Source organism: Canis lupus, chromosome 27 (genome assembly GCF_048164855.1).
Source record: "Canis lupus baileyi chromosome 27, mCanLup2.hap1, whole genome shotgun sequence".
NCBI classification, from domain to species: Eukaryota; Metazoa; Chordata; class Mammalia; order Carnivora; family Canidae; genus Canis; species Canis lupus.
In genome coordinates, this window is record NC_132864.1 from 36,219,269 (window position 1) to 36,245,825 (window position 26,557).

At 50.5% G+C, this 26,557-nt stretch overlaps 1 protein-coding gene across 1 annotated transcript in view; it reads left to right on the forward strand.

Moving 5' to 3' along the window:
- The first annotated feature begins 232 nt into the window (after positions 1–232).
- BCR (BCR activator of RhoGEF and GTPase) overlaps positions 233–26,557 on the forward strand; it is a 124,400-nt gene continuing 98,075 nt past the window's right edge. Inside the window, exon 1 of the mRNA XM_072803402.1 lies at positions 233–1,622. Within this exon, the coding sequence (XP_072659503.1) occupies positions 284–1,622 (1,339 nt within the window). The 5' untranslated portion in view covers positions 233–283. The remainder of the gene's footprint in view (positions 1,623–26,557) is intronic.

Below are 26,557 nucleotides of genomic sequence, written 5' to 3' on the forward strand. Positions count from 1 at the left end.
CCCCGCCCCCGCCCCCGCGCAGCCCCGCGCCCCTCCCCCGCCCCCGCGCAGCCCCGCCCCCGCCCCCGCCCCCGCCCCCGCCCCGCGCGGCCCCGCGCCGCCCCGGGGAGCCCAGCCGGCCGCCGCCTCACCTGCCGCCCGGGAGGGGGCGGGCATTGTTCGGCCGCCGCGCGGGGCCATGGGGGCCGCCCGGAGCCCCGGGCCGGGCCTGCAGAGGTCGGCGCTCCGCCGCTGAGGCGGGCCCCGCGCGCAGCCGGGCGGCGCAGGTGAGGCCGGCCGCGCCATGGTGGACCCCGTGGGCTTCGCCGAGGCGTGGAAGGCGCAGTTCCCGGACTCGGAGCCGCCGCGCATGGAGCTGCGCTCGGTGGGCGACATCGAGCAAGAGCTGGAGCGCTGCAAGGCCTCCATCCGGCGCCTGGAGCAGGAGGTGAACCAGGAGCGCTTCCGCATGATCTACCTGCAGACGCTGCTGGCCAAGGAGAAGAAGAGCTACGACCGGCAGCGCTGGGGCTTCCGCCGCGCCGCGCAGCCCCCCGACGGCGCCGCCGAGCCCCGCGCGCCCGCGCCGCGCCCGCCGCCCGCGCCCGCGCCCCCGCCCGCGCCCGCGCCCCCGCCCCCGCCCGCCGACGGCGCCGACCCGCCGGCCGCCGAGGAGCCCGAGCCCCGGCCCGACGGAGAGGGCTCCCCGAGCAAGGCCCGGCCCGCGGCCGCCCGCAGGCCCGCGGACCGCGAGGAGCGCGGCGCCCCCACCAGCGTGGCCGCGCTCAGGTCCAACTTTGAGAGGATCCGCAAGGGCCACGGCCCGCCCGGGGCGGCCGACCCCGAGAAGCCCTTCTACGTGAACGTCGAGTTCCACCACGAGCGCGGCCTGGTGAAGGTCAACGACAAAGACGTGTCGGACCGGATCAGCTCCCTGGGCAGCCAGGCCATGCAGATGGAGCGCAAGAAGTCCCAGCTCGGCGCCGGCCCCGGGCCCGGCCCGGCCGACGCGCCCAGGCCCTCGTACCGGGGCCGCCCCTCCGAGAGCAGCTGCGGCCTCGACGGCGACTACGAGGACGCGGAGCTGAACCCCCGCTTCCTGAAGGACAACCTCATCAACGCCAACGGCGGCGGCAGGCCCCCTTGGCCGCCCCTGGAGTACCAGCCCTACCAGAGCATCTACGTCGGGGGTATGATGATGGAAGGGGACGCCAAGGGCCCGCTCCTGCGCAGCCAGAGCACCTCGGAGCAGGAGAAGCGCCTCACCTGGCCCCGCAGGTCCTACTCCCCTCGGAGCTTTGAGGACAGCGGAGGCGGCTACACGCCGGACTGCAGCTCCAACGAGAACCTCACCTCCAGCGAGGAGGACTTCTCCTCGGGCCAGTCTAGCCGCGTGTCCCCCAGCCCTACCACCTACCGCATGTTTCGAGACAAAAGCCGCTCCCCGTCGCAGAACTCCCAGCAGTCCTTCGACAGCAGCAGCCCCCCGACGCCGCAGTGCCATAAGCGGCACCGGCAGGGCCAGGTCATCGTGGCCGAGGCCACCATCGTGGGCGTCCGCAAGACGGGGCAGATCTGGCCCAGCGACGGGGACAGCTTGTCGGGCAGGCTGCCTCAGGATGGCACCTTCCATGGAGACCCAGGTGGGTACCTGCACCACCTTGGGTGGGCACACCTGCACCCTGGCTGGAAACCATTGCAAGGGAAGAGGGTGCGTTAAGCAGGGGAGAAATGGGTAGATACTTTGTGGACCGGTTTCCACCTGCTGCTGTGGACAGCAAGGATTCGCGCTGAATCCTGCACCTGAACAAATGCCATCCTCCACTTCCTCCTGAATGCAGGTTCCCAGGGTTTGGCCTGGGATTGGGTTGGGAGGGGCAGCGTGTGGGAATGGTAGGTGGCTGTTCCTTTGGTTCTAGAGTGGTGTGCGGCTCGTGAGACTACTCTGTGGGTTGGGACCAGGGTGCCCCGGGCAGTGATCTTGCCCCTTGATCTGCACTCTGGGTAGGCAGTGGGTCATGGTATTGAGAGGTGGCCATTTCTGTCTTCCAGATCAGGTACTTTTAGTGGGGCTTGATCTGTGTCTTGGGAATTCCTTGCCACCCCAACTGTTCCTGTCCTGGAAGAGTTACAAGATACTTCTGGGGAACCCAAGATGTGCTAGCTTGCTCCCAGGCCATTGGAGTGTCAGATTTGCTTGCTGACTTGCAGCCCGAATACAAGTCAGGGCAGGTGAAAATAGGAATTACGAGGAAGTGAGGTGACAGGCAGTTCTGACTCAGTGGACCACTGCACATCAACGGGGGTGAAGATTTTATCCAGGGCTGAAGCAGAGCCACACCTGTTCTGATTTGCCTGGCTCTGATGGGAGACATCACCCATCATTACTCACCTATAGGGCCCCTGTGTGTATCTTACCCCAGCTCCATTTTTTCTTTCTTTTCTTTTTTTTCTTAAGATTTTATTTATTTATTCATGGGAGACACACACACACAGAGAGAGAGAGAGAGAGAGAGAGAGAGAGAGGCACAGGCACAGGCAGAGGGAGAAGCAGGCTCCATGCAGGGAGGCAGGGAGCCCGACGTGGGACTTGATCCCGGGTCTCCAGGATCACGCCCTGGGCCGAAGGCGGTGCTAAACCACTGAGCCACCCGGGCTGCCCCCAGCTCCATTTTCTGATCCTTTCGTCCACTCTTGCCTCCCTGTCTTCCCAAGGATGAATTGTACACTGGTGCTCATCTTGGCCTTCTAATCCATGGTCTGACCTTTGGCCCTAAGATGAAACCTGTGAGATTGTGCACATGACCTCTGGGGTGATGGGACTGAGTTTGAGGTCCAGGCAGTTTGTAAGACTGGAGTAAGAAGCGGGTGGATAGTTGTGGGATTTGGGTGGGCTGAAGGTTGTGAGGCTGTGGGGAATCTCTTGGAGTCCTGGTCCCTATTAGGCTGATCCGATTTTCTGCTCCATCGATTTTTCTTTTTCTGCTGATGGAGTTGTATGTGCTTCCATCGTCAGAATCCTCTTGAAACAAGGAAAGCTATTTTTGGCTCTGTCAAGTGGTCTTTTTGTGATCAGCTCTGTCCTGTTTGTTTTAGGTGCATCCAGTTGCTGATCTTCCAGTTGCAGCTGGGGGAGGCTGTGGCCTGCCACTAAGACCTGTGGCCTGACCCAGCTGCATCCCTTAGGTCCCTCCCTGGGGGGTGGAAGGCTGTAGTATTTAGAGGCCTGCTTTGCAGGCACATCAGCTCCCCTGGGGTCTGGAGGATTGCCCTGTGGTCACTGGGCACCAGCCTTGTCGGACCAGCTGTCGACTGAGTGAGCCAGCTTGAACTGGCCTTCAGCGCCAAGATGTAGGAGAACATCATTAATAAAGAAAATAAGAGGTTTTCATGGAGACCTGCAATCTGAAATGGTATTCTCTTGCTGATGGTGAATTCTGAGTTTCCAGAAAGCGGGGACAGGTTGGACGGAATGTGTTTCAGTAGGTCGACCTTCGGTACCTCTTCCCTTCTCATCAGCTGCTACAGACGTGGGACCCTGGTTCTGCGTGTAGCCCAGGACAGGTTCTCAGGAAATGGCCAAGGGGTTAATTTTACAGCTTAAACCTCACTCTTAGGATATTCTGGATCTTTCCCTGAATGTCTTCAACACCCTGTGTTATCTCTCCTGTAGGTTTTAAAACTGGTTTTTTTTTTTTTAGCTCTAGGAGCTTTTAACTCTACTCAGCACTCTTCTGAGCATTGTGGCTGGAGGGGAAGGAGAGAGCCTGTGCTAGCAAAGCCATCTGTCTCTTTCCAGACTACTTCCTGATGTTCTTTAGATGGCCGTGGGGCCTGCTGGCCAGGGCTGCACCCTGCAGAGGACCAGTGAGGAAAATCACAGCGTGGGAGGGAGTGGAAGCACCCTAATTTTTCACAGCGGCAGAATCATAACTTCAGAATCCCTTTGGCTGAATGTGCTCTCGTATTTTTGAGTTGAGGGCCCCTGTGTTGGAGGGAAGAAGCTGAAATGACGACCTACCACTGTGTGCCAGGCATGGTGACAGTGTGCCTCATGCAGGGCCCCTCGCAGGCTCTTACATCACCTTGCGGTAGGTCTGCCCAACTGTAGGTAAGGACAAAACCAGGAAGTGGCAGAGCTGGGATTCCAGGAGTTCCAGGTCCCTGTGGGAATGCAGATCCGTTCCTTCCTGAACCTGGCCACCGTAGGGTGGGTGGTCTTTGAATCACCCTATACCGCACCTGAGAATCATGATGAGATTGGTCCGGGGGTCCTTCCTCTCCACACAGGGTCGGTCAGCTGTGAGCCCTGCTCTGTGCGAGCCCTTCCCTTTCTGCCTTGCAGGCTACGTGGAAGGAAAGTATAGTCCTTGCCATCTGGGAGCTGACATGCTAATGGGAGATAGGAACACACACACTATTTATGTGTTCAGAGGGAGTGAGATCAGGGAAGCTTCTGGAGGCAGCAGCACTGGAGAGAGGCCTTGCCTGTCAGCACATGTCTAGCGGCAGAGGGTGGGGAAAGCTGACCGCCCTGAGGAGCAGTGGGAGCAAAGGCTCTGGGGCACCCATGTAAGCCTCCTATGACTCTAAACTATATATATATATACATTTTTTTTATTTCAATTAAATATTTGTAAAAAAAAAAATTTACCATCTTAACCCATCTGAGCCTTAAGTGTCAAGTTCGTTGGCATCAGGCACATTCGCATGGTTGTGCACCCATCAGCACCATCCATCTCCAGAACTCTTTTCCTCTTCCCCAGCTAAAACTGTCTCCACCAAATGACAGCTCCCCATTTCCCCTCCTTGAGCTCCTGAAAACCAGCACTGTGCTTTCTGTTTCTATGATTCGACTGCTCTTAGTACCTCATATAAACAGAGTCCTACAGGATCTGTCCATCTACGTCTGGCTTATTTCACTTAGTGTCATTTCCCCAATGTTTATCCACACGGTAGCACAGAGTGTATGGTTTTTTTGTTTTTGTTTTTTTTGTTTTTTTTTTCAGAGTGTATGTTTTGAAGGCAGGGAGGCAGGGATCCCTGGTTCATTTCCGGGTCTCCCAGGGAGCCTGGCTCCAAGCTGAACACATAGCATGTACTAGATGATTCCCTTCCTCCTTTTCACAGCTCTAGGGGTGAGTTGGGGACTTGAGAAGCTGGGAAGGTGTGCCGGTCATTGGGAAGCATCTTACCTGCTCTACCTATCTCTGACTCCATTCCTGTTCTTGGATTTCGCTTTCTGAGAGTTTTGGTGAGCTCTTCACAAGAGAAACCAGACAACCCAAGAACCTGCACTCTTTTAGGTCTGAAGAATTTTTTTTTTTTTTAAGATTTTAAAATTATTTTTAAGTAATCTTGGCACCCAATGTGGAGCTCGAATCACAACCCTGAGATCAAGAGTTGCAGGCTCTAACGCCTGAGCCAACCAGGTGCTCCACGGGTCTGAGGAATACTTGATCTGAACACTCAGTCCCCGTGTCCCTTGGCCCCTTTCCAAGTATTAGTCGTGAGTCCTGACCCCAGATCTTGTGCTTCTTTATGGGTTCTCAGATGAGTTGCTGCCCTATGTTTTTACATCTCTATTAAGCAGTTTAATTTGCCCTTTGGATTCTGGCAGTGTGTTGTCACCAGAATGATCATTGCTTTGTTTCTCCGTGGGGGGATTGAGTGGACTGGCCACCAGTTAGATTGAGTAATTCTGGGCCAGGAAAAGGTCACTCAGGCCTTGCATTGGCTTGATCATCATCTCTTCAAATCAGACCCTGTGATCACCCTTCAACTAAGTACAGGCTTCTCTCCATGAACAGAGACAGAGTGGACAGAACAAGCTAGGTGGAGTCTAAGACCGCTAAGTCATCAACAAGGTGGAAACAGAGTCTGGTTCAAATTTTACAAGAGTTTTCTGATTACAGAATGGATGGCTTCCTCGTTTTGGGAACAGAGTGAAATATTCTGGAATGTTTCACTAAAGGAGCTAACTGGGAGTGCTGTTAATTTGTGTGGGTCCAGGGGATATGCCTTCTGGGTTCAGTGGCCACCTGCCCTCCTTGGCTGGGAGTCCTGTGGCCCTGTGTGTGTGACTGCGGCCCTCACTAGGATAAAGCATCCAGGTGAGCCATATGCTCGGCCCAGTTGGGAGAAGACATAGCAGTGCTTGAGGCCACGCTGCAGCTCACCGCTGTGGTTCGAAGGGCTTCCTTATGCACAGTAAATGGATGGGCATCTTCCATCTTCAGGTTGTCAAACCTGAAGTTTCAACTGCAGCTGCCTTTTTTTTCCCCCCAGACTTATTTATTTTGGGAAGGAGCAGAGGGAGAGAGAATCTCAAGCAGATTCCCTGGTGAGCGGCGAGCCCAACACGGGGCTTGTTCCCACAACACTGAGATCATGATCTGGACTGAAACCAAGAGTCAGACACTTAACTGACTGTACCATGCAGGCGCCCTTGTGGCCGCTTTTAGATCAAGGTTCAAGAGGTGGCGGTGGTGGGTTTAATTAATTGAGTCCCACCGAGGGTCCCTCACCCTGACTAGAATACAATCATGTAGGGTTTTGAATTTGTTTTTTGTTTTTAGTGTTTTTGTTGTTTTTGTTTTGTTTTGTTTTTTACTTTGAAAGCAATGGAGTAAACTAAGTTAAAATGTTACTTATATAACATGTGATAGGTTTGTTTTTTTAACTGTGATACAACGTCCATAACCAAATGTGTCATTTTAACCATCCTTAAGTTTATAATTTGGTGTCATTAAGTACATACACGCTGTTATGCAACCATCACCACCATCCACGTCCAGAACTTTTTCATCTTACAAAACTGAAACTCTGCCCCCCATCCAGCACTAAGTCATCCTCCCTCCAACTCAGCCCCTGCCAACCACCACTCTACTCTCTGTCCCTGTGAGGGGTTATCCTAGGTCCCTCTTGTCAGTGGAGTCCCATAATAGCTGTCCTTCTGTGTCTGGTTTATTTCACTCAAGTAGGGTTTTGAAGTTGCCAGGAGCAGTATTCTCATCCTTAATTCCCATTTCTGGCCCTTAATAGATATGTTTAGGAAAATACCTGTTAGTCATGGTGATATTGCCTTGGCTTTCACACCCATGTATTTGAAGTGGCTCACGGTATTAGTTTGCTAGGGCTGCTCTAACAAAACACAACAGATGGGGTGGCTTAAATAACAGGAATTTATTTTCTCTTTATTTTAGAGGCCAGTAGTCCAACAAGGTGTTGGCAGAGTTGGTTTCCTCCGAGGCCTCTCTCCTTGGCTTGACTTACAGGTGCACCCCTGCTTGGGCTCCTCTCACACCCCACCCACATGCCTCTTCCTCTGTGCTTGGGCACTCCCAGTGTCTCTCGTGTGTCCAAAATGTCCTCTTCTTATAAGGACACAAGTCATATTGAGTTTGGACTTGACCTTCACGACCCCATTTTAATTACCTCTTTAAAGACCCGCATCTCCAAATACAGTCACATTTCGAGGTACTGGGGGTTAGGGCTTCAGCATATGAATTTGCGGGGGATACAGTTCAGTTCACAACACTCAGTGAGTCCCTGATTGGGAGCAGAGGAAAAGCTGCCATGGCTGAGAGAGATGGTGCTTGTGCTGGCCTCACCAGCCATGTTTTAGGAAGAATTTGAGTAATGTGGTGTTTGATGCTACGGCAGCCTCGAGCCAAGAAAACAGCCTGGCGTCAGGAGAGCTGTGTCCTCATGCTTCACAGGTTGCTACACCTTGCTCCTTGCCTAAGAAGTTAGTATTTAGACCTCATCATTGCTAAGATCCCTTTTTTTCAATTCTTTGATTTTTGTTTTTTCTTTAAAATTTTAGGTTAGAAACACAACGCTTCCCAAATCTTTCTTCTTTACCTGCCTTTCTAGTAGTAAGACAACCACCTCTCCCCATTCAGTCACTCAGAAACTATTTATTGACTATCTACTGTGTGCCAGGCTTTGTCTACATGGAAATTTTCTCTTGCTTTTTACTCATGGCTTTGTAGAGAGGCCGAGCTCCAAAAACTAACACACACGCACCCAAAAAAAAAAAAAAAAAAAAAATTAAGTAAAATAAAAACCAACACACAAAAATAAAGTCTTTGTGATATCCTGGCGTCTTCCCTAACTGTATATCTTTCTTTTGCTGTATGTTTGCAGCTATTTCCTGTTAATCCTGTGTCTGGCTGGCTTCCTTCTCCAGGGTAGTGAGAACCTTAAGACAAGGTCCTACCTGCCTCTGTGTCCTAGGATTTGCCTCACTCTAGGTTCTTAATCATGTTTGATGAAGGATGTCCTGAGCCCACATGGATCAGTCTGTGTCTTGGGTGTTGTGGATGTTTGTAGGTCAAAGGCAGAAGGAGACTCCATTTCTGGGGTCTCTGTTTGCTCAGACTCTTTCCTGTTCTTTTTTTTTTTTTTTTTTTTTATTTATTTATTCATGAGAGACAAAGAGAGAAGAAGAGACACAGGCAGAAGGAGAAGTAGGCTCCCTGCGGGGATCCCAATGTGGGACTTTATCCCAGGACCCTGGGATCACAACCTGAGCCAAATGCAGATGTTCAACCACTGAGCCACCCAGGCGCCCCTTCCCTGTTCTTCTTAATCCCACATTCCCCCATCAGATAAGCAATATCAGATTTTCGGGAGCCCAGTGATACAGGTGCCCTGGGAAGGAAACTTGTTAGCTTTGGAAATTATCTGGAGATTATTTTTCCTTCTATGCTGAGGCTTAGAGAGCTTCCCAAGTCCTCAGACAGGGGCCTGCTAATTAGCTGTCTTGGATTCTAGCGCTTGCCACGGTGACCTTGCAAAATGACTGTAGACAGAGATGGAGGCTGGTGCCCAAGGGAGACACAGCTGACGAGTTCAGAGATGTGCCTCCTGAGGTCTGGTGCAGGGAGACTGGGAGGCCCCACTTGTGTAGCAACTACAGCTTTGGTGAAGGCTGTTTCGTGTGCCCGCAGAACATTTTTGTGACATAGCTGGAGCAAGATTGTTAACTTAATTATATGCCATCAGCTGACTGAGTCTGAGGGGGTGTGAGACAAATGCACCTGCCCGGGGTCAGGCAGTTGGTGGAGGGGCTGGTGCCGGCCTCTCTCCTCAGGCCGTGAAGTGATGCCAATCACAGGAGTGTGGGTACAGGGTGACCTCCTCCCCCTCCCCCAGTAAGTGGAGGGGATGTTCAGCAAACACGTTTCAGACAGGAATGGTGCTGAGTGTCAGGAGACAGGCTCCCTAGCAGGTCATTTTCGGTCTGCTGGGGAGACAGCCACATAAACCTAAGTGCTGTGATAGGCATCATCTGGTCCCCAGCCTTTGGGCAGGTCCACAAAGGCATCAGCTACCTAAGAAAGTTGTTTTTCTCCTTTCTCCTTGCAAATTTCTCAGAAAATTTCCTCACTCTCCCTATGTTCTCCTGGGGCACTTTGCTAAAGAGATCGCCAGCAAAATTATGTGGCAAGGAGACCAAGAGGACAAATAGGCCGGAGAACGCTGCCCATCTGTCTGAGCTGAGGGTGGGGGTTGGTGGATGCTGACTGTGCTCTGGTGTGAGCTGCAGAGGGTCAGGGCCTGGCTGGGAGGATGCACAGAGATGGCTGGCCACATGCACAGAGGATCAGTATGTGGCCCAGGGAGCACTAGGGAAGAATTGTCTCTGGCTGGCCAGGAGACTCGAGGGGATACTGGAGGAGAGGGAGAAAGACTTGCTGTTCCAGCCACAGCAAAGCCAGGGATGGAGCAGCCTGGGGGGGATCCTTCACTCAAGTACCTCTGTTGGTTTAAGAAGAGCCTTTGAAGATTCACTTCGTTTTAAAGGCCTGACATGCTCCATTTAGAATATGCTGCTGGGTCAGATGGAATGTTGGTAGAGCAGGAAGGGTATACATGCACATATGCTTACAAGTGACAAGGTGGATATTCTAGATGCAACATATGTCAACCTTGTCTGAGGAAAGAATGCAGATGATATAGGTAGATCCGGGGTGTGGTCCTGCACAGGGTGTTGATTCTGTGGGCGGAAGAGCATGACCCCCTCCTTGGGAGGCTTTGAGGGAACATGAGTACATAGAGTGGGTGGTCCCTGGAGGTCTGGCCCCCTGTCTGGTCTCATGGAGTCACCCCCTCAGGCATCTGATGCTGGTTGATTGCACATCACTTAGCAAGAGATTTAAAAGGAAAAATGCATAATTTAGGAGGTACAGGCCATTTTACCCACTTTGCTCAGCAAGAGTACCCAGTATGAGCTCTAGGGGGACCCAGGGGTCTCTGTTCCCTCTCATAGTGTGTCCTCTGGGGTTGAGTGGAGTTCTTGCATCTTAAATGTGCAGCATGTATTTTTCTGCCTCATGACCCCAGATGTGAAGTTCCATCAGCCCAGAGTACCTGGGACTACACACTGAAGTTGCCGAGCCCTCTATCCTGAGCCATATCCTCCTCCATGGTGGATAGTGTGAGGTCCTCTTGCAGCGTTCGTGATTGTGTGCCCTCCTGGCTTTTGGGGCCTCAGAGCTAGAGGCTGGAGGAAGAGAGAGACCTCTTGATTATTCTCATAGAGCGCCCTCCCCCGCAAGTTGATGGAGGGAAAGCTTAGAACCACTTTGTTCTCACTTTTAGTGATTGTGAGGCCTCAAGAGAGGAAATAAAAACCATAGACTTTCTTATTTTAATAGAAAATAGAGGAGGAAGACGGGAAGCTCTGAAAATTATTAATGCTTGGGCATATACAGGCTGTGCTGTGTCTGCAGATTGCCTGATGCTTTACAGACCAGAGGGCATTGCCTTGTGAACAGTAGGGGAGGATACTGGAGATCTGGGCACATCCCTGGCAGGGGCCCTGAGGTGTGTGGGGCAGCCCCTGGGGCAGGTGGGAGGAGATGAGGAAATGGCCCCCACTGTGAGTGGTAGGGGCACAGGGAAAGAGCTGGGTGATGTTTCCCCCAGAGCATCAGGGGAATCAGGGTGGCCTGCAGTCACCACTGCCGTCTGCTGTTGCCCAGCCACACCTCACCCCCTCCCTGAGAGGCTGGGGCAGCTGAACCTGCAGCACAGCTGGGGCATGAGGTGCTCTGTGTCTTGGTTCTTCTTGTGTTCTTTTTTGGGAGCTCCAGAAAGCCTTGTGCTTAGAGACCTAGGGTCAAATGTAGTTTCCATCCTGTCTGGTGCCGGGGATGATGGTGGGCAGGCGAATCTCTGGTTTCCCTCTTACACCCTATCAATGAGGAGCTATATATTTCTGACTGATGATGCTCTTTGTTAAATGACGGAGATGGAGAGGCACCTGGGTGGCTCAGTCGTGATTTTGGCTTAGGTCATGATGTCAGGGTGGTGAGATCAAGTCCCTCATGGGGCTCCGCACTCAGCAGGAAGTTGGCTTCAGAGTCTCTCCCTCTGCTCCTCCCACATGTGTGTGACACACATGCACGTGTACACACTCTCTCAAATGGCTTTTAAAAAATGGCTGAGATAGAATTCACACCACAGAATTCACTCATTTACAGTGTACAAGTTAGTGTTTTTTAGTATATTCACAGAGTTACACAAGCATCACCACTAATATTAGAAAAAATTTTCATCGCCTCAGAAGGAAACTGTTCCCTTCAGCTGCCCTGACCGCCCCCTCTCACAGCCCCTGGCACCCACCATTCTACTTTCTGTCTGTAGATTTGCCTTTTCTCTCTTTTTTAAAAAAATATTTTACTTATTTATTTTTGAGAGAGAGACTCTCAAGCACACTCCCTGCTTAGTACGGAGCCCGACATGGGGCTCGATCTCCTGACCCTGAGATCATGACCTGAGCTGCAACCCAGAGTTGGACGCTTAACCCACTGCGCCACCCAGGCACCCCTACACTTGCCTTTTCTGAACGTTTCACGTGAATGGAATTGTGTAACATACGGCCTTTTGTGTCTGGCTTCTTTCACTGAGAATAAGGTTGCGGGGTTCATCCCTGTTGTATAATGCATCAGCACTTCATTCCTTTTGGCAGCTGACTGATGTTCTAGAGAGCATTTTGGTACACTGGTAGCCAGGCTCTGGCTACTGCCTGGGCACACTCTGCTGGCTCATGAGGGTCCGGGTCAGACCTTGAGGCCTGAGAGGACTGTGTGTAGAGGTTCTGGAGGGACTAGGGGAGCCTCCTTTTCCTTGGGGGACAGCCCCGGGGAGATGGGATGCCAGAAGCCATGCGGTGGCTGAGTTTGCTAGGCTCAGCAGGACGTGATTCAGCCTCCATCCAGCCTGAGGCTCCACCTCACAGGTCTGTCCATCAGGAACCTGCTTGTTCAGAGGCAGCGTTTTCCATCCTCAGACCTCGACGAGGACTATGGTCTTCCCCTGGCTGCCCTGCCCCTGTTCTGATTGCAGTGAAATATCAGAACATAAAATGTATCATTTGAATCATTAAGCATTCAGTTCAGTGGCATTAGACACTTTCACACTATTTTGCAACTATCAGCACCATCCCTCTCCAGAACCTTTTCATCATCCCAGACTGAAACTGTCGGCGTAAACAACGACTCTCCATTCCTCCTCCCCCTTCCCAGCCCCTGGCCCCCACCATTCTGCTTTCGCTCTAGGGACCTCATACAAGTGGACTCCCGCAGCACTTGTGTTTTTGTGTCTGGCTTGTGTCACTTCGCATCATGTTTTCAGTGTCTTCCTTTTAAGCCTTTTGGCGCCGGGCCTGGGTGGTAGCTGGACAGTAAGCCCCCCCAGAGGCTGAGCTGACCAAGGCCTCCGCTCAAGGGAGAAGAGCAGTCTGTGCTTCGGGTCGCATGCTACATTTGCAGAGTCTTGCATTCTCCTCTCATAGGGACCCCCATTGCTGAGTTGTTTGAGGTGTGAAAGACTCTAAGCCATCCACTTGTTTGGACTTCTTCCATACTTGGATAGATAGGGTGATCTTTGTCTCGTGACCCTCTGCACTGTCATGGAACGGCTGTGATGTGAGGCAGGGAACGCACAGGTTGGACCAGTGATGCAGGCACCCACCTCACCTGTCCTCTCCTAGGTGCAGGGGTGGCCACGCTGGGCTCAGAGCCGTCATCTGGTTGGCTGGCAGTCCCAATGGCCTCACTTGTGAATTATCTTAAGTGGATGCTCAGCATAGCGTGTTCACTCTGGGGTGTGCCTGCAGACTGCTATGTGCAAAAACAGTATTTGTTTTTGCCCAAATCTTAGACCTTAAACCAAAAATGTGATTCACTTATCAATGTTTCATTCATTTATGAAAGCTTTCTACTTTCCTATGAGAACATGGGTGAATGTGTCCGTATACGTATTTGGGGGCACGGGATTGTCACTGGAAATGTATTTTATGTATTTTTATATATAAAAATGTATTTTATTCGTCCAGTGACGAATGGAATGTCACTGTCCAGCCACTTCAGCAGCACCAGGATCTGGCTGGGACTCTCTCACTGACCCCTCCTCTCTGCCTCATTTTCAGGAGGCTGGAAAGTAATCACTGTGCTAGGAAGTAGCAGAGCCTGTTTGGTTGGAGCATTGGTGTAAAATGTGGGCAACAGGGGAGGTGAGGGTGGATTTAGGAGAGTTGGGGTCATGCTGTGCAGGACCCGGAAGCCAGGCTAAGGATGTCGTGCTTTCTCAAAGCGTGATGGGGCAGATTGAAGGTTGTTGAGAGGGGAAAGGATGCCTTTGGAGCTTTGCCTCAGGAAAGGCCTTTGGCAGGAGCATGCAAGATAGTCTGCTGGGACTTGGGGCTCTAGAGGCATCTTGGGAGTGAGGGGAACTGACTGGGGAGTTGGAGAGAACGAGAACAAGCAGACAGTGGGAGGCGGTGACCGAAGAGAAAGGAGACCTGATTGGTGGAGCCTGGGGGTTAGGGTGGCTGTGTTGGAGGCCTTAGGGTGGCGGGGAGTGGGTACAGGCAGTAGGCTGCAGACCTGGAGGAAGGGCCAGGCAAGGCAAGACCAGGAAGGCTGGCAGCAGGGCAGGTGTGTGGAGAGAGGGGAGGGCTGGGGCAGGCCCATTTGCACATTTGGGGGTTTCACAAAAGGGAGGAGTCTGCGATGAGAGGGGAAATGTGGTGGGGGTTTATGTTGCAGAAAGTCAGAGGGGTCAGGGGTTTTGGATTGGAGTTCTGAGAGATCCCTGAGTGTGTACCCATGGGCTTTCTTGGCCCAAGGATCCAAGTGGGAGCTCCAAGGAGGTGATCAAGGTATATGTGGGGGTCAGTGAGGAGGTGAGTGATCCCAGCAGAGGAGTGACCAAGTTCCTACTGAACAATGACCAGGAGTGATGTAACTTTACAGGCATTCGGTCACACGGGCCTTGTGTACATGTGGCTGTGCTTCAGAAACATTGCCCATGGCTCACCTGGGGACCCAGGGGTAGGGAGGTGAATGAGGCATGAGAAGATCAGGAGGGGAGAGAGATGAAGGTGGCTGAGAGAGCTGGGTTTGGGGCCCCTCAGCAGGTGTGCGAGGGGACAGAGAGGTGTGGCTTGTGGCTGGCACAGAGGGGAATGAAACAGTGGCCACGTGGGTCAGATCCCTGTGGCTGGTGGCCAAGTGCGGTTAGAGAGGAATGCATGATGAGCCCTGTGCTGGTGGAGTGTCAAGATGTGGAACCTGAGGCTTAGAGGCCCCAGTGAGTCACAGTGATGGCTTGGGATCTGAGACCAACGTGTGCATGAGCTCCCAGTAGGGAGGCCCTTATGGAAGAGCATCTTGTCATACCCGCCGATGCCTGCCCCCCAAAGCAGCTGGTGAGCCACTGTTAGAATTGACCCTAAGAAATCTGAGTTGTGATTATTAACATAAGTCTGGTTTCCTCTCCTATGGTATTTTTTCAGTGGCCAGATGGTGCGAGTTGCTGCAGCAGATTTCTTCTCTGGGGAAGAGTAGGCAAGGTTCCAAGAGGGCTGTTTGAGGTGTGCATGGGGAGCAGTTCTAGAAAGGAGTTTGCGTCTCCAGAAGTGGACCCATGTGGTTCTAGAAAAGAATGCCCACAGCTCCAGAAAGGGCTGTGTGAGGAAGCATCAGAGACTTGGTCCCAACATTCCTTTGTCATCTCCCGGCTTCTCCAGCCCCATGAGCCCCGCGGTTGCTTGTTTATCCCTGCTTGTCTGCAGTCTCAGGTTCCAGAAACTCTGGCAAGGAAGTCCGGGAAGGTTCATGGGCTGAGGCCTGGGCTGCTAGCTGTCTGGGGGAGGCTCTTTGTTCCAATCGCTCAGGAAGTGTCTGCTGTGTTGGGCTGGGCAGTCAGGTCCCCAGAAATCCAGCAAGGGGCCTACTTCCTAATTCTGCAGGTGCACGATTGGCACAGTTGGCCCTGGGGAGCAAGAGAGAAGCAGAGGTGTGGCCTGGGAGTGCAAGTGGGGGGTTACATCTGAGAGAATGGAGCATAGATGTTTCCTTCTCATTTCTTTCTCCTTTCTCCCTAGTCCCAAAGCACTGAGCTCCCTCAAGTATGTGAATTAATGGAAGCCACTCCTAAGGGGAATAGGGTCACTTCATGTTTATTGAATTCTACGTGACTAGATGCGAGTGTAAATACAACCTTTGATGTCAGAGGCCAAGGCAGGACCTTACAGGCATCGCTCGGACACCCCATCCAGCCTCTTATGCTCCAGGGTACGCAGACCAGGCAGGAGCAATAGGGCAGGATCCATGTACTCTCCTTGGCTGGTCCCTTTCAGAGCTGTTTTGTTTGAAGATTTAGAGGGATTTTTGAAAGGCTGGGCTGGGCCGTGGCTTACTTGGGGAAGATCTGGGGGTTTTCATTTGCCTGGGACCTTTTAGGGGTCAGCAGGGTAGCCCACAATGTTAGGAGTCCAAGTTTTGCCTGGGATACATGGAAGTGTGCAGACCTTGGAACGTCACGGTTGTACTGTGTTCGGTACAGCTAAGCCTGAGGGCCGTCAGCAGAGTGGTTATGGGAATGGGGGCATTTGGCCTGGCAGAGAATGAAAGAAGTAGGCCTCCACCCTAGCTGCCCACACAGACGGCCTCTGCTCTTATTAAAACAATCACACATCTCCACGGCTGGTCACTTGTGGAGAATCTCATGTGTGAGGTTCTTAGTTTTGTTTTGAGATCTCACAGTGTCTGTGGGTCAGCAGTCAGGGCATGGCTTAGCTGGGTCCTCTGCTTGGGGGTCTCTGATGGCTGCAATCCAAGTCTTGCCCAGGGTCCGGGCTCCTGTCATTCATGTCTGGGACTCCATGTCTCCTCCATTCTCAGCTTGTTGGCAAAAATCCAGGTCCTGGTGGTTGTAGGACCGAGGTCCCATTTCTTGCTGTCAGCTGTTCCCAGTGCCCAGAGGTCAGCCCCCTTCATAAGCACTTCACACATGGCTGTTTGATTTCCTCTTCTGAGCCAGCTTGGGTTTCTGGGAAAGCTCCATGGCTGATTGCCTCTGCAGCCAGGGTTGAGAACCATCCTCCTCCAGGAATCCACAAGTGCTGACTATATGTTCTAAATGGTTGATGGGTGTAAGAGGGATTTCTTTTAGGTCACAGCTGGAAGGCTGGCTTATTTGGGGAGACAGGTTTTCTACTCAGTATTAATGGAGACTTCCTTCTCTTCCTGACTTTGTTATAAAATCATATCTATAATTTTATGTAGCTGAGATCTTGCTGCATTAATGAGAGCCTCTTCTTGTTTTACTAAATATTCTGTTAATATTTTATTTTTATTTTTTTAAATATTTAATTTATTTCCTCATGAGAGACACACACAGAGAGAGAGAGAGGCAGAGACACAGGCAGAGGGAGAAGCAGGCTCCATGCAGGGAGCCCGATGTGGGACTCGATCCCGGGACTCCAGGATCACACCCTGGGTGGAAGGCAGGCTCCAAACCACTGAGCCACCTGGGGATCCCTCTGTTAACATTTTAATTATCACATTGTTACTTTGTGATAGAGTTACAGTTTAATCTAATTTTAATTATTTTTGTTGGACATTTAAAGTATTTGCTGAGGGGCACCTGAGTGGCTCAGTTGGTTAAGTGTCCGACTCTTGGTTTTGGCTCAGGTCACAATCTCAAGGTTGTAAAATCAAGCCTGGTTTCCTGGGCATGGAGCCTGGTTAAGATTCTCTTTCTCCCTCTCCCCATCTCCACCTCTGGGCTGCGTCCCCCTCACTCTCAAACACACACTCTCAACAAAACAAAGCAAAAAAGTTTACTGAATGTAGCTGATAACTGCAGTATTTCAGTGAGCATCCTTTTTTTTTTTTTTTTAAAGATTTTATTTATTCATGAGAGACACAGAGAGAGAAGCAGAGACATAAGCAGAGGGAGAAGCAGGCTCCTCACAGGGAGCCCGATGTGAGATTCGATCCCCAGACTTGGGATCATGCCCTGAGCCGAAGACATATGCTCAACCACTTGAGCTACCCAGGTGTCCCTCAGTGAGCATCTTTTAAAAAAAAATTTTAAGTACTCTCTACACCTGGGGATCCCTGGGTGGCTCAGTATTTAGCGCCTGCCTTTGACTCAGGGCATGATCCTGGAGTCCTGGGATCGAGTCCCACATCAGGCTCCCTTCATGGAGCCTGCTTCTCCTCTCTCTCTCTCTCTCTCTTTCTCTCTCTCATGAATAAATAAATAAAATCTTAAAAAAAAAAAAAAAGGTACTCTCTACACCCAATATGGGCATAGACCTTGAGATCAAGAGCTACGTGTTCTACTGACTGAACTAGCCAGGTGCTCCAGTGAACATCTTTTTTTTTTTTTTTTTTAAGTTTTATCGAGTTCTAATTCACAAACCAATCAGTTCACTCATTCAGAGTGTATTGTTTGGAGTCCCTGGCTGGCTCAGTCAAGTGGCTCTTGATCTTAGGGTCATGAGTTTGAGCCCCACGTTGGGGGTAGAGATGAATAATTATCTTTTAAAAAGATAAAGTGTACAGTTCAATGGTTTTGGTAAATTTCATTAATTTTTTTTTAATTTTTATTTATTTATGATAGTCACAGAGAGAGAGAGAGAGAGGCAGACACATAAGCAGAGGGAGAAGCAGGCTCCATGCACCGGGAGCCCGACGTGGGATTCGATCCCAGGTCTCCAGGATCGCGCCCTGGGCCAAAGGCAGGCGCTAAACCACTGCACCACCCAGGGATCCCTAATTTTTTTAAATTGTGGTAAAACATATGTAACATAAAATTTACCATTTTAAGCATTTTTTAGTGTCCAGTTCAGTGGCATTAAGTCCATTCACATTACTGTGCATCCACTACCACCATCCATCTCCTTTCATCCTGTAAACCTGAAACTCTTCCCATGAAGCACTAACTCCCCAGTCCTCCCTCCCCCAGCCCCTGGTGGCCACCATTCTATTTCCCGTCTCTATGAATCTGACTATTTTAGGAACCTCCTGTAAGTGGACTCATGTAGTATTACTGGTTTATTTCTTTGACTATGAAGGTTCATCCATGTTGTAGCATGTGTCAGAGTTTCCTTCTTTTCTAAGACTAAATAACATCCCATTGTTTGTACGACATTTTAAGTATACAGTTCGGTGACATTCATTACATTCAGTGAACATCTGTTTTGTTTTCTGTTTCTTTTTTTTTTTTTTTAAGATTTTTATGTATTTATTCATGAGAAACAAGAGAGAGACATAGGCAGAGGGAGAAGCAGGCTCCCCTGATGCGGGACTTGATCCCAGGACCCCAGGATTGAGCCAAAGGCAGACGCTCAACCACTGGGCCACCCAGGTGCCCCCCAGTGAACATCTTCTTATATGGGTTTCTGTTCACATTTCTGCCTCCTTCCTTGCTGGTGGGCATCTGTCAAGGGATTTACCAAGGTAGAGGTGTAGATGGTTTGAAGACCCTGATATCTTCTGTCAAATTACCTTCCAGAAATGTTTCAGTTTATGCTTAACCCTTTGCTCTTTTTGGACCTCCTTCTTGCCCTGTTACTTTTTCAGGACTTTACTGAAGTGGTTCCATCAGGAGATAAACCAGGCAGGCTTCCCCTGAGGCAAAGGAATGGTAGAGGGTGGAGGGTGGGGGGCAGGTCTTGGTGGAGACTTGCCTAAAATCCAAAATTATGATCTAGAGTTTTTGTCTAAAGAGTAAGATCTGAAGTTAAAGTTCTCTTTAGGAGGCATTTGTCCTAAACCGGGTCCCATCATAACTACTAGTTCCTTGATATTCCCCAGGTTCCATGGGCCCTGAATCAGGAGAGGCCCTAAGAGGGGGAAGGGGTACACCCATCCAGTGTCTCATTTGAGAAGCTTCCCGAGGCCACTGGCTGTGTGACACTTAGTCCTTTGTCAGCTCTATGGTCCTTGGTAGGGAAAGAACTCCCTGTCCCCTTGTTTATCATGAAACTTGCTAGTTTATTGCTGCCTTGGGCTGGTTGTAACTGAACCGGAAAAGCATTTCAACTTCTCTTCCATGTATCTTGGCCATGGATTAGGGCTGCTAGATAGCATTGTCCGGTTAATTCTGGCCCATGGACTTCCTGCCTGGCTTTCATGGAAGCTCCAAGGAATCTGAATGCCATGGTAGAAAAGAGATTTTATGAAAGGGAGAGAACCTTGCATGGCCACACTCAGCCAGCAGAAGCCGTGTCAGGGCAGCAGCAGGGCCGTGTTTGGAGGGAGGGCAGCGTTGTATAATGGGCTTAGGGAGGAATGGGGATAGACATTTCTCTGATGCTGTTGAGTTGTCTCAGCACACTGTGATGGAGATCCACCTTAATGTTTTAGTACTGCTGAGAGCCAACTGTTCTGGCGTTCCAGCCATCCTGGCTCATGGATTATAGAGCTGGGGCTCACACTTGCTCCTTCTGCTCTGTGTTGCTCATCTTGGCTGTGCCCTTGGCTGCTGCTCTTTTACTTTGGTAAATTGCTTTAAACTCCGTGGGCCTCTGAATTCCCACTTGTAAGTGAGGAAGCCGCACAGTAACATCTTTAAGATCCCTTTAGTTCTGTGATTCCTAAGAAAATTAAATCATGTTACTTTGAGTTTCCCAGCACATTACTTGGAAAACCTTGTTGGCAGGGGTCCCAAAGCCATCTTTCTGTAAGACCCCATTGGGTCTGGCTGCTTGCAGTGACTGGGGTCCAGGGAGCCTGTGACGAGCCAGAAGGTGGATTTGGCTCTGTGTGAAAGTGTAAATGGGAACTGTGATGCTTTTTTGCTGGTTGATTGGCCATCCATTGGCCAGCCCTTGTGCTGGGAGCAGGTGCTCAGAGGCTGTGCAGGTGTCACCTGGGCAACATGCTGAAATGCAGAGCATGGGCAGCAGGAGGCCCAGATCGAAGTGGGAGGGGGTGAGGGCCGTGTGGAGGGTGTCTGCCCGGGCGAAGGTGATGGTATCCAGGCAGGTGGTTGGCAGGGGGAGGCCTGTTCATGCCAGCTGGTATCTTGCCAGCCAGAGCACAGCCCTACATAGAAACCCTGGTGCTAAGGCCAGCACTGAAATGAGCGGGGCTCGAGTGTGTGGCTACTGCCTGCATGCATCTCCACACCATGGTGTTGGGGACGTTTGGTATGTTGGGGCCATTGTTTTTCTTCATCACAGATGACTGGCCCTCCAGTGGCCTGTTGCCTGCTGTAGGCCCTACCTGGGATCGGAGTTCAAGGCTTGCTGCCTACAAGGGGAAGCTCTCTGGTCCGTGCTACACTTTTCTGAGCATTCTCATTGGCAGTGGAGCAGGGACTGTCTTGTGTCGGAGCTCGCCAACTCCGGGGTTGGGTCGGTCAGTCTGGAGGGCTCAAGGATGGGAAGGAGACTCTATTGACTGTCTGCACTCCAGTGGGGCGTGGATGCCTCAGTGGAAGTCTGTACTTTCCTGGAGAACTTTCCATTTGGCAGGCTCAGTACTCTGTGCACTTTGACTCCCAGTGACCCACAGAGCATGTCGGTCAGTGTTCCCTCTTTGGCAGTCTTGCAGGAGAGAGAGGACCCCTCCCTTTACTGGAACTTTGTATTTGGGCTTGGCTTTACTCTTTGTGATGGGATCCCACGTGCCTTCCAGAATTTGAGCCCTACACTTCCCTGCAGGGAGCTAGGTGGTGCCTGCCACGTTGATGCTCAGACAAGGGGAGCTTAGAAGGGTGAGAAGCTTCCAAGGCAGAGCCTGGATTTGAACCACAGGTGGTTATTTGAGCCTCTGCTCTTTGGTCTGCAGTATTGGGGTTGGCAGACCTTTTTGTAGAGTCAGTAACTAATATAGGCTTTGTGACTGAGGAGAAACTGAGGTGATTAAGTACTTACATAACCATTTAAAGTGTTAATCACTTAAAAATATAAAAATCATTCTCAGATCCCAGGTCACACAGAAACAGGCAATGGTGACGTGCTGGATTTGGCCAATGGGCTGGAGTTTGCTGACCCCTGCCCTACAATGGGCTGCCTCCTAATTCTTTGTGGTTGTGAAAAAAGATGACAGAGCCTTGTATGGGTGTCTCACGTGTTCAGGAGCCCTCATTAACATTCTTCATGGAACCTGTGAGGCAGGCAGTGTTGCTGTTCTGTCCCCCACAAGGACTGTTTCCTCCAGGAAGTCACCAGATGTCGCAGAGCTGGGATGGGAGATGGTTGGCTGGTTAACAGTTCCTGGCTGCTTCCCAGTGTTGGGTATTCATCCCCTGAAACAAGGCTGAAGCCAAGTGATGGGACAAGACCATTGTACCATGCTCCCCATTTTTGTACCTGTTTGAAAATTTCCATAACAAAAAAATTTTCAAGAAAGAGTCATTTATTGATCAAAGCTGTAAACAAAACCCTTTACCTTGAGAGGACAGAGTGTTGGAATCCTGAATCTTCCTCAAGCCCCAAATATGCGTCAGTAGACTTGCTCATCTGTTTCCTGGTAGCAGATGTTCCAGAGATAGCAGTAGGCTGTTCCTAAGCCCCGCCGTCCATCGTCCCTTCATCATTGATCCATCCAGCTGTCTGCTTAGTCCATTTGGGCTGCTCTACCAGAATGCCTTGAACTGGGCAGTTTATAAACTACAGAAATCTATTTTTCACAGTTCTGAAGGTTGGAAATCTGAGATCTCAGCACCTCCAGATTTGGTATTTTGCGAGGGCCCTCTGCCTGGTTCATAGACAGCTGCTTTCTCCCTGTGTCTTCACGTTGTATAAGGGATGAGGGAGTTCCCCAGAGTCTCTCTCATAAGGGTCCTAATCCCATTCATTAGTGTTCATTTGAATACTCAGCCCTCACGACCAAATCACCTCCTGAAGACCCCACCTCCTAACACCATCACACTGGGGATTAGGTTTCAACATACGGATTTTAGGAGGACACAGACATTCACCATCCATCATCCATTTATCATCTTCCTGTCCAAACGTCCACTTATCCATCATCTATCCATCTACTCATCACTCATCCATCCATCATCTAAGCATCCCTTTATCCATGTGTTCATCTGAAGTTTATGTAGCACCTGCTGGGGCTCAAGCCGTGTACTTAGATCTTGACATAGTTCTTGACTCCAAGAAACCCATAGACATGTGACATGTGATAAATGGATGATGTGATAGAGGTCAGTACCAACTGAGCACCAAGAAGGGATTGACTCTGCTGGGTTAGCTCAAGGAAGGCATCTTAGAGAGGGTGGCCCATTAGTTGGGTCTTTTTTTTTTTTTTTTTTTTTTAAGATTTTATTTATTTATTCATGAGAGACACAGAGAGAGAGAAAGAGAGGCAGAGACCCAGGCAGAGGGAGAAGCAGGCTCCATGCAGGGATCCTGATGCAGAACTCAATCCCGGGTCTCCAGGATCACACCCTGGGCTGAAGGCAGTGCTAAACCACTGAGCCACCCGGGCTGCCCATTAGTGGGGTCTTGAATGGATCCAGATGGAAGGGAGTGTGTTAGGCTACTGTGGGTATGGGAGAGGGGGAGGGCATTCCAGGCCGAGGCAGACCTGTGCACAGAGGCAGAGAGGATTGGGGCAGCATGGCTTCCCCTAGGGTTCCATGAGGCTTGGGACAGCTGGAGCATGGCACTGGGACAAGGGACTGACTGGCCACAAGGTAAGGCAGTCTGGTGTGCTGTCTCAAGCCAGAGAAAGCCCCTGGTGGCACTTAACCTGGAGGGTGGGGTGAGTTTGAGGTGTGAGAGTCATCCTGGTAGCCCCAGGCCTTGCTTGATTTCCACCCTGAGTGTGCCCAGGCTGCTTTGGGGTTCTGGGTACTTTGTGGACAGAACTCTTCCATAAGCTGGGCAGCGGGCAGCCCTGCTCTGGCCAAGGCAGGTGTACCTGCCTGTGCTCACCTTTGTTATGGCTTCTTGGCTCCTTGTTTCCTGTTGGGAAGCACCAGTACAGGCAGGGTAGTATTTTGTGTCTGTGTGCAAAACAGACATGCTTGAGCTTCAGTGTTTGTGGAATTCTACGCTTCAGTTGGCTCCTCACAAGGATGGTGTGGGGCGGCTGTCCAGGAACCTCCATGAGGCCCCCTTGGCAGTCGTAAGAACCTCAGGCTCAAACCCACTGGCTAGAAAAGCAGAGAGGAGCAGCACTTGTTCCTTCAGCGCCCTTCCTCCCAGGCCTGTGCCCGTGGCTGGTCAGAGGCTGTGGCCAGGGCTGCAATGTTAGGGCCTCGCCAGGCCCAGAGTGGGCACGGTTACTTATAATGTCAGAAAGAGCCCTTGTTCGTTTGTTTGCTTAACTGTGGTAAAATACCAGTAACCTAAAATTGACCATCTTAGCCTTTTTTTTTTTTTTTAAGATTTTATTTATTCATGAGAGACACACAGAGAGAGAGAGAGAGAGAGAGAGAGAGAGAGAGAGGCAGAGACACAGGCAGAGGGAGAAGCAGGCTCCATGCAGGAAGCCCCATGTGGGACTCGATCCCAGGTCCCTAGGATCACATCCTGGGCTGAAGGTGGTTCTAAATCGCCGAGCCACCCAGGCTGCCCCATCTTAATCTTTTTTGCAATAAAGTGTAGTAAACACACAATGTTCTATTAGTTTCAAGTGGATCATTTTCATGAGTCCAGGACAGTGGCATTAAGTCATTCACATTGTTGCGCAGCCGCCACCACCATCCATCCCTACACCTGTTTTCATCCTCCCAAGCTGCAAGTCTCTCCCTGTCAAACACTAACTGCCCACTTTCTCCTCCCAGTGCCTGGCCACCACCACATTCTGCTTTGTGTCTCTATGAACTTTGTGTTTCTATGGCTACTCGGGGTACCTCCTGTCAGTGGAGTCAGACAGCACTTGTCCTACTGTGATTGGCTCGTTGCACTTAACGTAACATTTTCAGGGCTCATGCAAACTATAGCATGTGTCAGAATTTCCTTCCTTTTTAAGGCTGCATAGTATTCTATCGTAGGGGCATACGATATTTGTTTATGCATTCATCTGTGGAGAACACTTGAGTTGCCTCCACCATGGGCTGTTGTAAATGATGATGTTTTTTTAACATCAGATTTTTGCGTTTATTTGCTTCTCTTTTGGTTGGCATATTTATGTATTTTTGGTTTATTTATGTACGTGTTTTTATTGGCATATAATTGGCATGTAATGGTTTGAGGTGTGTAGCATAACGATTTGATATATGTATACATTGTGAAATGATTAGGGCAGTAAGTTACTATCCATTACCAGACAGGAATTTTTCTCTTCAGCTAGTTTTTCAGTCAATTCCCTTTCCTCTTTTTTTTTTTTTAATTTTTATTTATTTATGATAGTCACACAAAGAGAGAGAGAGGCAGAGACATAGGCAGAGGGAGAAGCAGGCTCCATGCACTGGGAGCCCGACATGGGATTCGATCCCGGGTCTCCAGGATCGCACCCTGGGCCAAAGGCAGGTGCTAAACCTCTGTGCCACCCAGGGATCCCTCCCTTTCCTCTTTTAACAGCTTTCCAATCACAGGAATTTTTGTTCCTAGGAAGATGAAATTTTGAGTCAAGGGTAACAAAAGACATCTTGTAAATTATTGGTTCTTTTAAAAAAAATACCAAAGATTCAAAAAGTGCTATGATGTCAGTTGAGGCTTGTGTGCATTGAAATGCAATTTATAGACAGCAAATGTTGTTCTGTTATTCTATTTTTTGGTTTACTATTCTGCAAGTGATGACAGAGTTGTGTAACAACCACCACAATCAAGATCACCCCAATCAAGGTCACTCCAAAAAGTGCTGTCACCCTCAGAAAGTACTGTCACCTCAGAAAAGTCCATTACCCTAGAACGTTCATCACCCATGTCCCTTGGAGGCATCTCTTCCACCTGCAGCCCCCAACAGCCACTGATGTGCTTTCTTCCCTTGTGGTTTTGCCTTTTCCCAAATGTCCTATAAATGGATTCCTGCATTGGGTCTGGCTTCTTTCTCTTTGTGCAGTTGAGATTCATCCAAGTTGTGTGTATTGGTAGCTCATTCCTTTTTATTAATGAGGAGTATTACCAGGTCAACACAGTCCTTTTCCTTTCTATTCTATTTGAGCAACATTATTGAGACAGAACTTACATACCAAGTTTACCCATCTCAGGTGTACCAATCACTGTTTTTTAGTATGTTCACTGGATTGACTACCACAGCCCCCATCTCAGAATGTTTTCTTTTTTAAAGATTTTATTTATTTATCCATAAGAGACACGGAGAGAGAGGCAGAGACATAGATAGAGGAAGAAGCAGGCTCTGTGCAGGAAGCCCAGTGTTGGAGTCAATCCTAGGACTCTGGGATCACACCCTGAGCCAAAGGCAGACACTCAACCACTGAGCCACCCAGGTGTCCCTCAGAATGTTTTCATTACCCCCAAAAGAAACCCTGTACCCAGGGGTCTCTCCTCATCCTTCTCCCTGTAGTCTTGGACATCCTAATCTATTTGCTGTCTCTGTGGATTTGCCTTTTCTGGAGATTTAATGCAAATGAGGTTCTATAGCATGTGGCTTTTGGTGGGAATGGTCGTTTTTTTAATGGTTTCTTTGGAAGGCTTATCTTCCAGGTCATGTCATATCATGTGGGTGGCAGGGAAGTGAGAAGCTGCTGCCCTCAGGTGTTCCCGGTCTGGTTTTGGGGCTGTTCCCCTCAGGGTACCAGGAAACAAACCTTTCTAGCTCCCCTTTCTATAACCCAGGGTTCTACCTGTCTCGCCCTCAGCCTCCCGCAAGGGTTCAGATCCCAGAGGTAGCAGGTGGATGGGTGGACGGACCCCTTAGCCTCCAAGAGGGGCCTGCAGCTCTCCTGCATATCTCTCCCCTTCACCTCAGTCCAGCTGCCGAGTTCCCCTTTGTTATTTTTACTGCCAGATTGGCCAAGCTCCAGAAAGGGGGCTGGAGGCAGGAGAAGAGATGCTGTGGCATGTGGCCATGATGATTATCCACAGCCTGGAATCCAAGCTGTGGATTGAAGACTGCCTTCAGTTAGTATTAGCAGATGCGCTTGTTCTGTGCAGGGTGGGCTGTGATCACAGTGGGATCCCTTCACCACCCATAGTCCTTGGACCTGTTACTTCTGACACACGTCCCTGGGAGCTTCTGTGATATTTGGAGTCTATAGAGACCCCCATGGCCCAGGACCCCAGGGCCTTGCTTAGCAAGGACTGCACTGGGTTCTGGAAGCTTACCGGAGTTGTTGTTGATAGGTACACAAGACCCACGGGTGCTAGATCCACCTCTGTGGGGGCGGGGCCATCAGC